We start from the raw sequence: 13,558 nt of genomic DNA on the forward strand, positions 1-13,558 counted from the left end.
GCATGGAGATAAAAAGAGATATACATTCAAAGAAACTCTATCTATCTCAGAAAAAATACTTGAAGAGAGTAATCGATTGATTTGGCATGAATGATAACACGAAGTCGGTTAGCACTCCACTTGCTCCTCACTTTAAGCTTAGTGCTACTATGTCGCCAAAGAATGAAGCTGAACAAGAATATATGTCAAGAGTGCCATATGCAAATGCCGTTGGTAGCTTGATGTAAGCAAAGGTTTGCACAAGACCTGATATTTCACATGCTATCGGAGTTGTAAGCAGGTATATGCATGATCCAGGAAAGGAGCATTGGCAAGCTGTGAAATGGATTCTACGGTATATTCATAATACTGTAGATGTTGGATTGATTTTTGAGCAGGAAGATAGTCAGTGTCTGGTTGGATATTGTGACTCGGATTGTGCGGGTGATCTGGACAAACGAAGATCAACTACTGATTATGTGTTTACTTTTGCAAAAGGCACCAGTTAGTTGGAAGTCTACTTTGCAGTCAACAGTTGCTTTGTCTACAACAGAGACAGAGTACATGGCTATTACAGAGGCTGTAAAAGAGGCAATTTGGCTTCAAGGGTTGCTTAGAGAGCTTGGTATTGGTCAAGAAAACATCACACTATTTTGTGATAGTCAGAGTGCTATCCAATTAGCAAAGAACCAAGTTTATCATGCAAGGACGAAGCACATTGATGTTCGATATCCCTTTGTAGGAGATATTATAGAAGAAGGTGGAGTCATGGTGCAAAAAATTCGGACTACAGACAACCCTGCCGATATGCTAACAAAAGTAGTGACTGCGATCAAGTTTCAACATTGTTTGAACTTGATCAATATTGTTGAACTTTAAAGATTGAAGTTGAAGACACAATCAAAATTTATCAGTAAGAGAAAATTGAAAATGTGGAATCTTGCCAATGTGGAGATTTGTTGAATTTGTCAAGATTCTTTTTTGAATCTTTTTTCTCTCTTGTAGTATTTCACTGGTATTTTTGGAGTGAAATAAAATTTGAGTTGATTGTCTCCTTTTATTAGCTACCTTTAGATATAGTAGTTGTGATTTAATCTTGCCTCAAAAAAAAATTGTGATTTAATCACTCTCTATATATTCGGCTTCCGCAACACATACGTTTGATTGATTTTGAGAAACCAACTATGAGGGACATTACTCATTAGGTTCAACAGGAAAAGAACATATTCTGGGACCAGGAAAACCAACTATGAGGGACATATTGGCTTCTCAGTAAGCTGCACACAACAATAGATCCAGTGAGACTCCCAATTTGAAAGAGAAGCTTCCACTGCTTATCAGGGAGAAAGATATTATAAAATCCAATAGTGCATGTCCAATATTCGTAAGACTATGTACACGTTAAAGAAGTCAATATGAATTGACTACTAACTACCAAACAATAATTAAAAGCATTAGTTGATAATGAATTCTGGTTGGTGTCAAACCAGTGATACAGTCTTCAGCTGTGTTCTTGGAAGAACAAATCCAGCCCTCCTCTCCTCAAATGAATACTCAATCTCTTCAGGAATCTCCTCAACAGGCTTGGAATAATTGTAAGGAACAACAACATTATGAGCCGGGGTTATAGCTGTCTGCATAGGTGCAGACATAGTTGATGGAGTAGAAGGCACAGGAATTGGTGGCATTGCTATAGGAGTTCTGTTCTCTTCTTCTGTGGTATAAAGTGTCTTAACTGGAGTAGAAAATGGGATATGGCTACTAGGAAGCGTCGTCTTAGTTGCCATTTCATTATGCTTTCTATTCATATCTTCCAACATGTTAGTTGCATTGGACTTGGATGAATCAGTGGAAGAAATGGGTGAAAAAGGTTTCCGTGTCATAGTTTTCTCTATTTCACAACCATTTATGGACTGCTTTTTTGAAGGAAGTCCAGCAAGATCCAAAGTTTTTCTCCCTACACAAAGAAAGTGTAACATATTAGATTGAGAAATATACATCTCACAAAAAGAACATATATCAGGACAGTCCAAGAACGTCATACTTTTCTCGGGTTATCTAGGAGATTAGAAATGTAAGAAGATTGATTACCTCCTGATAAAGCTGTCAATCCATCATTGATGGAATGATTAAATTGATCTTTTTGATGAAAGAGATCAGATTTCTTTGCTTGATGTGTGTTTGGAGTAACCTTGGTCGAATGAAGCAGTTCAGGCTTCGGAGTTTGGAGCATTGTTCCTCCAACAGAAAGCCTTCTATTGGTTGCACCACTGCAGGACATTCTACGACCCTTTTTTGCACTTTGGTTCTTCATAGGACTGGGCTTTGAGCCATAGATAGCCTCATGTTCTGCCATTAACTGTCCTTGAAGTTTCTTCTGGTCCTGAGATAAGATAATATTTGGTGGAGGTTTTATTAATGACTCTTAATGATTAAGCAAACATTTAGGATCAACAAAAAGCCAATTGAGAGTTCGTACTCGTTCTCTTTTACGTTCTTGCTCCATTTCTTGCCGTAAGATGTTATACTCTTCAAGCATAGCGAGAAGACGGATCTAGCAGGAAATAAATCAAAAACTTGAGGAACATTGCTCAAGTCTCTGCAACTTATACCAGAAAGCTAACTTAATTTAGAAGGCAAAAGTGGAGAGTACATACCCCGTCATACATGAATTCTACTCCTCTCTCATTTTCCCATGCTTTTGTTTTTGATGCCAAAGCATCGACCATTGCTGTTCAACAACATTAGAAGTTCAGAGGTCATTATCAGGAAGTAATTCTCAAGTCTGAAATTTCATCACCAGATCTATGATAGAGAACATAAGAAGTTTAGATAGAAATGATGCTCCCCAAACAATAGGGAATACACAAACAGTCAAGAAGTAACTTACACCTGGAAGCTTATCAATAACAGTAAGTTAAGGCATAACAATTCTAACTTTATCTTTTCTAAACACGAAATATCATCACTGGATCATCTATGAGAAAATAGCAACTTCAGATTAAAATGAGGTAGAGAACATAAGAAGTTCAGATAGAAATGATGCTCCCCAAACAATAGGGAATACAAACAGTCAAGAAGTAACTTACACCTGGAAGCTTATCAATAACAGTAAGTTAAGGGATAACAATTCTAACTTTATCTTTTCTAAACACGAAATATCTTCACTGGATCATCTATGAGAAAATAGCAACTTCAGATTAAAATGAGGCTCTTGAAACAAAAGGGATTGCAGACAATCAAGAAGTAACTTATACCTGGAAGCTTATTGACCAAAGCACGAGCTTTCTCAGCACGCTTTAGAGTAAGGTGGGCACCTCGTCCAGCATTGTAGCGATTGTCATCCTAGGCAGGAATTAAAGGAGATGGTTAAGTAATAATGCATACACTTATACATGTCATTGCAAGTCAAAAGCGAACTAACCCTGTTATACTCTTCAAGCCAACACTCCTCCTCGCATGCAGCTATCCATTTCTCCACTTTCTCTAATATTTCTTTTCTGCTGAAAGCTTCCTCTTTAACTTGAGCTATTTGGAGCTCAATTTGCTCAAGGATAGAAGCAGCATCAACAGCTCCTTTTAAAGAGAAAGAAAAAGGCAAAGGATCTTTACATCAATCACATAAAAAGGCCATAGGTGTTAGACTAGGTCTTCTTTCTTGACCACAGGATAAATACCAGATTCAATAGCTTCAATAGCTACATCCATCGCATTATCTGAATCAGCAACCAAGTGAGTTCTTCTGCAGAACTCTTCTAGCTCAGACCTCTTCTTTAAAACAAGCTCTTTCATTTTGCTTGCTTTCAACTCTTCCAAGCGGGACACTTCTCCCTCAACCTTGATAGTAAAATATCAAGTTTAGTTCACTCTCAGTAGGCAAAGGAATGGTTTCGCCGTGGATGAGGACAAATAAATCATCTAATTCGACAGTTACTATAACTTACATAATTAATGAATTCCACCGACAGTATATTTGGCTCTGTTATCTCATGTTCTGAGGCAGCTATCTTACAAGTAACATTTTGAAACGTCTGTTGCTCTTCAATTGGTGTGTCCATCAAATTCCATAGTTCCAGCATGGAAGATGCAAGATCTTGTAGCTGCAACAATCAGAAGGTCAACAACGTCTACATACTGAAGAAAAAAACAGTAACTTCAAAACAATTTAATCATCTGCTTACCCTTTGCATCCTTTGCAACTTAACCTCTCGTAGTCTTCCTATTGCAGCAGCTAAATGTTGGATGGTATCATTACTTATATTCTTTGTTCCTTCAGATTCCCCTAGACTTGGATGAACCTCATTGACAGTATGCTTGAAATCCATACCAAGAACCAGGCATAGTGAGTTCAAAGCACTTAGGTGGTCCAAAACCTGTTTTAAGCGTTCACTCTGCCGCAAAAAGGATAATAAAAATCAGTCAAGATAATAAGTTCTTACTTTCATTTGGGGGTTGTGGGGATTTTGAACAGCTGATTAGGGTGCTGCAGAATATTGACCTTCTCTTTTTGAAGTGCCTGTAGCTCTGCATGTAATTCTTCTAGCTTTCTTAATGATAAATCACTTTCATCTACTACCACACTAGTAGTACAACCAGTGGGCATAAAAATTTCATCCCTCATCTTCTGTATCTGCTCTATAACTTCAATGAATTGATTCTTTCTATCAGATTTCCTCTTGCGCATCTCGTCCAATTCTGGAAGAATGGTTCTAAGTTCTGCCTTCAGACCACCTAAGTTCTGATCAGACTGAACACAAGATTCATTGTAAAAATCCATTAATGATCTTGTGAAACTAAATTAACATGTAAATCTAGTTCTAAGTCAACATGAACAGGATACACAATTACAACTATTGTCTAAAATTATCATCTTCTGACCTGCCTAATATGCACCGGTCTCTCGCCCATTGCCGAACAGATAGTTGCAAGCTCTGCTTCGGAATCAGCAATTGCCTGCCTTAATTGAGCTCTACTCTTGTTTGCTTGGTCCACTTTTCTTCTATATACTTCTAGACATTCTCGTTCGAGCTCATACAACAATTTGTCTCTTTCAGTATCAGGTTCCCCAACTTCATCCCATATTATCTATAAAGAGAGGAGAAAAAGGACAAATGTTAGAACTTTAAGATTTACATCAAGAAAGGATGATGTTGTGGCAAATTCATGATAAGTACCTGCAGTTCATATAACAGTGATCCACATGTAGTTTCCATTTGCTGAATTGTATCACTTTGAGTAGCTGGCATCTTATAAATAATGGATCTGTAACAGTCTAACAGAGATTAAATCTTTATTAGATCAGTGTAGCATAAAAACAAACACCACGAGAGCAATTTCACTGAAAAGCAACAGTAACAATTTAACACAAACACCGATGTCAGTAATTGAAGTAAATCTTAATAATCCTTATTACTGCTCGATAACCAATTCTCTGCTAGAGAACTTCAAAATAATTAACCAGGATAAATCCCTTTAATAAACCCTAAATCTATATGCTAAAACCAACATAAAGAAAGATATTAACCAGTTCAATTAATAAATCCCTTTGAAATACCAATCTAATATATACAACTAAAGCTACAGCTACGCCTCAATATCCCTGAGGGAAACATTTATAAAAAGAAAAAAAAGAAAAAAAAAAGAAGAAAAAAACATGCTTTAGGCGTCGATTTACGTACTTTCCCTATAAATTAATTGGAGAAAGAGAAAAGTTGTTGGAAATTCATGGTAGATGAAGGAACCTACCTCAAACAAACAGTGGCGTTGCGATTTGGAATCGAAAGATGAAAAGCTGACTAAAGGATGTTGATTTTTTTTTGATTCAAATCAAATGTAGCTAAGAGAGAGAATGGGAAAAGTAGCCGTTAAAATATGAAAAATTCGACCGTTGAAGATAAGCGGATCTATGGTATAATAATGTGTCATATTCTGCAAAAGGTTCAGTAACGTTCGACCGTTAGTTCAGTTTCGTCCCTAGATTTTCCGACGTTTCAATTTAATAGTCCTCAATCTGGCGAAAAAGGATATTCAGTCCTCAAATTTGAGTTTTATAGTTACACTGTGGCAAGTGAAATTAGTCCACGCATGCTAATTTGTGCCAAAGAAGGGTAAATTATAAAAGTAAACAGGGTATTAAAAACGTGAAGGATAGGGTATTACTGATTTTAGGATATGAAGATTGAGGGGATCGCCAAATGCTAGGGAGGACGAAAATTTAAGAAAACTAGGATTAATTATCATTGGTTGAATTATTTATTCGCTTTTCTAATGGTTATTCTCTCTAGTTGTTTATGGTACTTTTCATTTGTCCTTGGTATGAAAATAACATATTCGAATAACGATTATAACAACGCTACATTGAGTTTTTTAATGAAATAAATTTTGAATTGATTAGAGCAATTCAAAGACCAAATTGTACGTCCCATTTGTAAAATGTACTAGTGTCTTATACAAGGACTAGAAAAAAAGCCATCATGTGCTTGGTATCAAGGGGGGAAAAGGACAAGAAAAGAATAATGAGAAAAAGTTGGGATTTCTCTTACGTTATTTGGTTAAGAATTCAAATGAGCGGAAGGAGGGAGGAAACGAATTTACAAAGGAAAATTTTGGTGAAGTATGTGAAAGATGTAAGTGTATTTCTCTTCATAATACAAAAGATAGATTACACCCAAAATATATACACAAAGAAAGACACATAAGTCAAGAGCGTATCCCTAAGATCACGCCTCTTTACCTACAATCTTTGACTATATCAGACATATAATCTAACATACAATCTAATGTTGAAATACTCTGACAGGATCTTTAACACTCCCCCTCAAGCTGGAGCATACATGTCATATGTTCCAAACTTGCTGCAAATGTATTCAATACGAGCTCCTCTAAGGGACTTAGTAAGAACATCTGCCAATTGGTCATTTGAACAGACAAAGCTAGTGACAATGCATCCAGACTCGATCTTTTGCCTAATAAATGACAATCCACCTCTATATGTTTCGTTCTTTCATGAAAAATTGGGTTAGAGGCGATATGAAGGGCAACTTGATTGTCACATATAAGCTTCATCTGTTTGAACTCAACACATTTGAACTCTTGGAGGAGCTGTTTCAACCAAATAAGCTTGCAAGTACCAAGGGCCATAGCTCGATATTCTGCCTCTGCACTAGATCTGGCAACAACATCTTGCTTTTTACTTTTTCAAGAGATTAGATTTCCTCCAATCATGACACAGTACCCAAAAGTAGAGCGTTTATCTAATGGAGAACCTACCCAATCAACATCAGAATATCCAATAATATCAGTGTGACCTTTGTCTTCATATAACAGTCCTTGCCCTGGAGCTCTTTTGATATATCTTAGGATGCGAATAACTGCGTCCCAATGATCTTTACATGGAGCTTGGAGGTATTGACTAACCACACTTACCGCAAATGAAATATCTGGTCGCGTGATAGTGAAATAATTTAGTTTACCAACCAGTCTTCGATATTTGCCAGGATCTTCAAGTGGCTCCCCCTGTCCAGGGACGAGTTTTACGTTTGGATCCATAGGAGTGTCAACAGGTTTGCAGTTTAACATACATGTCTCATTTAGTATGTCTAAAGCATATTTTCTTTGTGAGATAGCAATGCCTGTCTTAGATTGTGCTACCTCGATACCCAAGAAATACTTTAGTTCCCCAAGTCCTTGGTTTGAAAGTGACTGAACATATGTTGTTTTAGCTGAGATATTCCTTCATGATCATTTCCAGTTATGACAATGTCATCAACATAAACGACCAAATAAATGTTCTTTTCTGGACCATTACGTCGATAGACAACAAAGTGATCTGCCTCACTTCTAGACATCCCAAATATTTGGATAATAGAGCTAAATCTGCCAACCATGCTCTCGGAGATTGCTTGAGGCCATACAATGAAAGTTTTAGACGACATACTAAGTCTGACCCCCCCTGAGCAACGAACCCAGGAGGTTGCTCCATATAAACTTCCTCAGCAAGCTCGCCATATAAGAAAGCATTCTTAATATCTAGTTGATGAAGTGGACAATGATGTATTGCTGCTAAGTAGATAAGCAATCGGACAGATGCAATCTTGGCAACTAGAGAAAATGTGTCACCATAGGCAAGGCCATAAATTTGGGTATATCCTTTGGCAACAAGGTGAGCTTTTAGCCGTTCAACTGTTCCATCTGAACCTCCTTTACTGTGTATATCCATCGATATCCAACAGTATATTTTCCCTCCGGTAACTGGACCAATTCCCAAGTGTTATCGATTTCTAGAGCAGCCATTTCTTCAATCATAGCACCTCTCCACCTTGGATGTTCTAATGCTTCGTCAACAGTTTTTGGTATAGGCACATTAGACAATGTAGATACAAAGTTATAATATAAAGGGGATAGTCGATGATAACTTAAACAGTTATATCTTACTGGTCTTTGAGTAATGCGTATACCTTTGTGTATGGCAATTGGTGGAGTTACTGCATCTGATGAAGGCATGACTGGAGCAGGTGACGAAGGGGTAAGAGATGAGTCATCAGGAGCTACTAACGTGTATAGATCAGGAGTAGTTTTATCATTAATAAGAGCAGGAAGACGAGTACGACGAGAGTATACTTGAAGGGGAGGAGGAACGACTTCACGGTTGTTTGGAAGATTGACCTATGACATAGGAAGATAGGTACTGGCAATACTTGAGGAATCAAATTTCTGCTTGTAGTGTTTAGGGGAAAATAAGGAGATGTCTCAAAAAAGGTTACATCTAGAGTAGTAAAATATTTATTTGTTTTTGGATTGTAGCACTTGTAACCTTTCTTGTAATGAGAGTATCCTAGAAAGACACACTTAATTGATTTTGGTTGGAGTTTGTCATTTTCAGGACTGTGATCATGAACAAAGCAAGTACATCCAAACACTCTCAAAGGTAGATGATAAGGATTTTGACCCGGAAAGAGAATGGAGTGAGGACTTTGATGTTGCAACACAGTCGAGGGCATTCTATAATTAGATAACAAGCAGTGAGAATAGCATTCCCCCAAAAACGAAGAGGAACATGATGGTGTATAAGTAAGGTACGTGTTGTTTCAATGAGATGCCGATTTTTACGTTCGGCGACTCCATTTTGTTGAGGAGTGTATGCACAAGAAGTTTGATGAGTGATTCCTTGAGACGACATAAAATTATCAAAGGGAGATGATAAGTACTCCTTGGTATTGTCACTACGTAATACCTTTACTGAAACACCAAATTGATTATTTATCTCCGCACAAATTTTTTGAAAAATAGCAAATAATTTAGAATAAGTTTTCATTAAAAATACCCATGTGCAATGAGAAAAGTCATCAATAAAGGTAACAAAATATTGAAACCTCAAATTTGAAACAACACGACTAGGACCCCATATATCTGAGTGAACAATGTCAAACATAGAAATGGCCCTATTATTGACTCTTTTAGGAAATGAAATGCGAGTATGTTTCCCAAGTTGACAAGATTCACATTCAATAGACGATAATGTGAAAAGACTAGGAATTAACTTCTGAAGCTTTGCAAGACTCGGGTGACCTAATCGGTTGTGGAGAAGATCAGCTGAGGCAGCGGAAGTGAAGGCAACATGAGGTTGTGATTTGGACAAGTAATATAGTCCCTGTGACTCATATCTTGTTCCAATCGTCTTCCCCATACTCCGGTCCTACACAACAACTGAGTTAGCAAAAAAAGTGACAGAACAATTGAGATTTTTGGTTAATTTGCTAATGGAAACCAAATTGAATGGGCATTCAGGAGCAAATAAAACTGAGTTTAAAGAAATAGAGGGAAGAGGCTGCACTTTCCCTACTCTTTTTACTTCAGTTTGTGAGCCATTAACAAGAGTTACTGTAGAGAATATTGAGGAATGAGAAAGTTTGAGAAAAGATTCTGATTACCAGAGATATGGTCAGATGCACCAGAATCCAATATCCATGGACTAATGGGTGAAGACCTGGTCAAACAAGTAAAGGAATTACCAGTTTGTGATATGTCTGATGAGACTCAATGTTGTTTAGCCTCTTGATACTGCAAATAATCACTAAAAGCTGCTACAGACAAAGTAATAGAATTGGCTTGTTGACCATCTATATCTTCACGAGTTTGAACTACATGAGCAGTACTGTGATTTTTAGGACGTGTTGGTCGACCATGCAGTTTCCAACAAGTTTGTCGAGTATGGCTGGGCTTGTTGCAATAGTTGCAGTAAGGTCTAGAGCTTTTACCTTTCTCCCGATAGACACTTTGTCCCCGTGGATCTTCATTTTGCACAGCTAACACAGATGTCTCAGCTTTATTAGTATCAATTGTTTCTGAATAGATACACAATAACCGAGCAGATACGTCTAAAAGGGAAGGAACTATGGGACTCGACAAGATTTGATCCCTTACAGAGCTTAGATCAGATCTAGGACCTTTCAATGCCAAAACCATAAAGAACTTATCTTTTTGCTGCTCTTGCGTAGTGATATTTGCAGAAAGTGGCATAAGGAATCAAATTGATCCTTCAGAGTATCTATTTGTCCTAAATAACTCGCCATATCTTGATTATCCTACTATAGTTGGACTAGATCCGAGATAAATTTATATATACATTGTACGTCATTCGTATACAAAGCCTTAACTTTAGTCCAAACCTTATAACAAGTTTTACAAGACTGGAATAGTTTGAGTAATTTAGGATCCAAAGAATTCCATAAAAGATTACACAATTGTACATCAATTCGAGTCTACTTAGTTCTTTCACCAATATTAATATCGCTAGCACTTTTGACTAAGTGATCTTCATATCCCTGTCTCATAAACCACATCTCAACCTAAGAAGACCATGGTGTGTAATTATCACTACCTTGTAATCTAACAGTTGTAATAGAGGAAGGATTTGAAATTGAAGTAAAAAATGGTTTAATATCATCTGTTGGTGAAGAATCACTTACCATTTTGAAATTTTAGTTTCAGAAAGGTAAGTGGGTAAATAACGTGGGACAAAGAACCAAAGCAAGAGCACTGTATAAGAAAATGAAAAATTCAAGATTTTGTGGAAAATAAGGCTTGTCAGAAAAATACCCACCACCTATAAGGAAAAACAGTAGAGTGGGACTTGCAACAAAAAAAAACTTTAGCCAGGGAAAAGCTTATCAGAAGCTAAAACTTTCTTACCCCTCACGTGACCCACCAAACCAAGACTCACCAGAGCACTCTCAAGATTTTTACTTTTCTCTTTCAACCCCAATTTTAATTCCCTTTCCCAACAACAATTTGAAAGTTGACTATAATGACTATGAAAAATGGATGAAAAGGGTGGTGGTTATAGATCTAGAGAATGGGGGCCTACCTACTAGGTGATTTGACTCAAAAGGTAAAAAGATCCAAGAACTTCGTTGGAGAAAGGCAAAAATATTCCGAGAAGGATGACTAATTTCACTAGAACACTTCTTTGGTTACTGGAGCCGGAAAAAGTGATCGACACTCGCGGACCTGGAATGAAAACTGGATGGCCGGAAAAGCCGAGTGAATAGCGGCTGCCGAAAAAAGCTACCGGAGTAGTCACCGGAAAAAGGCTACTTAATGGTAGCTCTGATACAATGTGAAAGATGTAAGTGTATTTCTCTTCATAATACAAAAGATAGATTACACCCAAAATATATACACAAATGAAGATACATAAGTCAAGAGCGTATCCCTAAGATCACGCCTCTTTACCTACAATCTTTGACTATATCAGACATATAATCTAATATACAATCTAATGTTGAAATACCCGATAAGATCTTTAATAAAGTCCCTATGAGAAATGATTTCTACTTTTAAGTTTTTCTCTCTTAATTTTCTCATATGGATCCAAAATAAGAATTTTCCTCTCTCGACTTCATTTGTATATTTCTTTAGCCAAACCAACTAAGTAAATAAAGAACAAATTTCTTAACTTTCTTTTCATTTCCTTCGATCAAATTGACAAATTTGGTATTCCATGTACCATTTATGTTTGCAATTATCTCCCTATCGACCTTTATTTCAATTTGAGCACTATTATATTAATAATCTGATAAAAATAATAACTAACATATAACACAAATTTAAATTTTATCTATATGAAAAATATATTTATATTATCGATGCATTTACCTCTATATTCTGTTGATACCCAATTTTTCCCTATATATTTTTTATATACTCAAAACACTTTCAAAATAGCATATGTGTGCATATATGAGCACCCCAAATTTTTTTGGCATTTTTAATAATTTTTAAGACCAATTTATGGCCTATTGTGCACTATAAAATCCATTAATTATTCCCAAAACTTGCCATTTTGGTGAATAATTTATTTCACTCTCACATTTACGGCAAAATATAATTTACATGATTTTTGCATAATTTTACAAATCCATTTAGTATTTTTAAACTAAAATTGCACGAAATTGCAATTTTAGCCTACTTCTAGATTTAATAGCAATTTTTATTACAAAATCAATCCTAATATTTTTAAATTAATACCTACATATTGTTTATCAACCCAGTATTTTTAATTTGATTTTTAACATCTTTTACTATTTTTATAAATTCAAAAGAGTAAAATGGCTATTTCAATTTTAGCCTCTTTTTGATTTCAATTACAGCCTAATTCTAACCCCCCCAATTCCCAACCCAATTTTATTTCTACCCGATCCAGACCCAATTAAACGAACCCGCCCGGATCCCATTTTAAAATCGTGGCCGTTGATTGTTTTAATCAACGACCCCCATTTGCCCTTTCCTTTTTTAACCTAACGACCCCCCAATCCCCTCTCATTCACTCACTCGTCTCTATCTCTCTATTTCTCACTCTCTCTGGAACCTTCCACCTCCTCGCCTCTCTGATGAGCTCCCTTCACCTTCTCCGGCCATTTTCTGACCTAAATCTATGGTGGTTTCACCACCCACCAGTCTCCTAAGGCTCCGCGCACTTGATTACTGAAGTTCCATGGCCTTGGCCACGAAGAATCGAACTTGGACCTTTGTCCATTCAAGTTCTCCGTCCATCTCCGGCCATCTCCGGCTCATCTCCGGCGTGTCTTAGCCTTATGAGTCCATCTCGACTCGGACCAGCACCTTTTCCAGGCCTTTCTCATTTTCTAGGGTTTCTCTGAAATCCTATGCCATTTCGAGGTTTTCTTGTTTCTCTCTAGATCTACTTTAGATCCGTGCTATTTCTGAGGTTTTTAAAGTATTTCTTACATCATTTCAAGTTTTTGCTTTCAAAACTGTCCGTCTTCTCGAACCTAGGGTTTCCTTGATTTTTACTTGTTCTACTGTGATTTCTTACCATATTTTGCTTTGCTGTAACTCCTAAGTGTTTTCACTATGGTTTCTATGTATTTTTCTTTTACTGTATTTCCTCCTAGGGTTTGCTAGTGATTTCCTTTACTGTGTTTTCTTTCATTATGATTCCATGAAATGTTTATGTTCCTTGGATTTTCTGAGTTTACTTTGCCTGATTTTCTACGCTTTCGTCTTTACATTTAATCTATGGAGGAAACCCTAGATTTTGGGGGTTTTCAAAACACTT

At 36.7% G+C, this 13,558-nt stretch overlaps 2 protein-coding genes across 3 annotated transcripts; both read right to left on the bottom strand.

Moving 5' to 3' along the window:
• Positions 1-1,290: 1,290 nt before the first annotated feature.
• Positions 1,291-5,859, bottom strand: LOC107787663 (65-kDa microtubule-associated protein 3-like). Of its 2 annotated transcripts, none has more exons than XM_016609268.2 (13): positions 5,725-5,859; positions 5,154-5,241; positions 4,858-5,064; positions 4,478-4,726; positions 4,161-4,370; positions 3,924-4,079; positions 3,657-3,816; positions 3,404-3,555; positions 3,237-3,324; positions 2,637-2,710; positions 2,459-2,533; positions 2,071-2,362; positions 1,291-1,936 (listed from the first exon to the last, which is right to left on the bottom strand). In XM_016609268.2, exons 2-13 carry the CDS (start codon positions 5,223-5,225, stop codon positions 1,461-1,463), a joined length of 2,211 nt encoding a protein of 736 aa, XP_016464754.2. In that variant the 5' UTR covers positions 5,226-5,241; positions 5,725-5,859; the 3' UTR covers positions 1,291-1,460. The 2 variants fall into 2 exon arrangements, with proteins under 2 accessions (XP_016464754.2, XP_016464753.2); XM_016609267.2 differs by having other exon boundaries at positions 5,154-5,251.
• Positions 5,860-7,176: 1,317 nt separating this feature from the next.
• On the bottom strand, positions 7,177-10,497 carry LOC107787662 (uncharacterized). Its single transcript, XM_075255806.1, has 7 exons — positions 10,040-10,497; positions 9,909-9,964; positions 9,746-9,858; positions 9,302-9,673; positions 8,436-8,643; positions 7,944-8,229; positions 7,177-7,711 (listed from the first exon to the last, which is right to left on the bottom strand). Exons 1-7 carry the CDS (start codon positions 10,495-10,497, stop codon positions 7,177-7,179), a joined length of 2,028 nt encoding a protein of 675 aa, XP_075111907.1.
• Positions 10,498-13,558: the final 3,061 nt, after the last annotated feature.

This window comes from Nicotiana tabacum, chromosome 6, assembly GCF_000715075.1.
Source record: "Nicotiana tabacum cultivar K326 chromosome 6, ASM71507v2, whole genome shotgun sequence".
In the NCBI taxonomy this organism is placed as follows: domain Eukaryota; kingdom Viridiplantae; phylum Streptophyta; class Magnoliopsida; order Solanales; family Solanaceae; genus Nicotiana; species Nicotiana tabacum.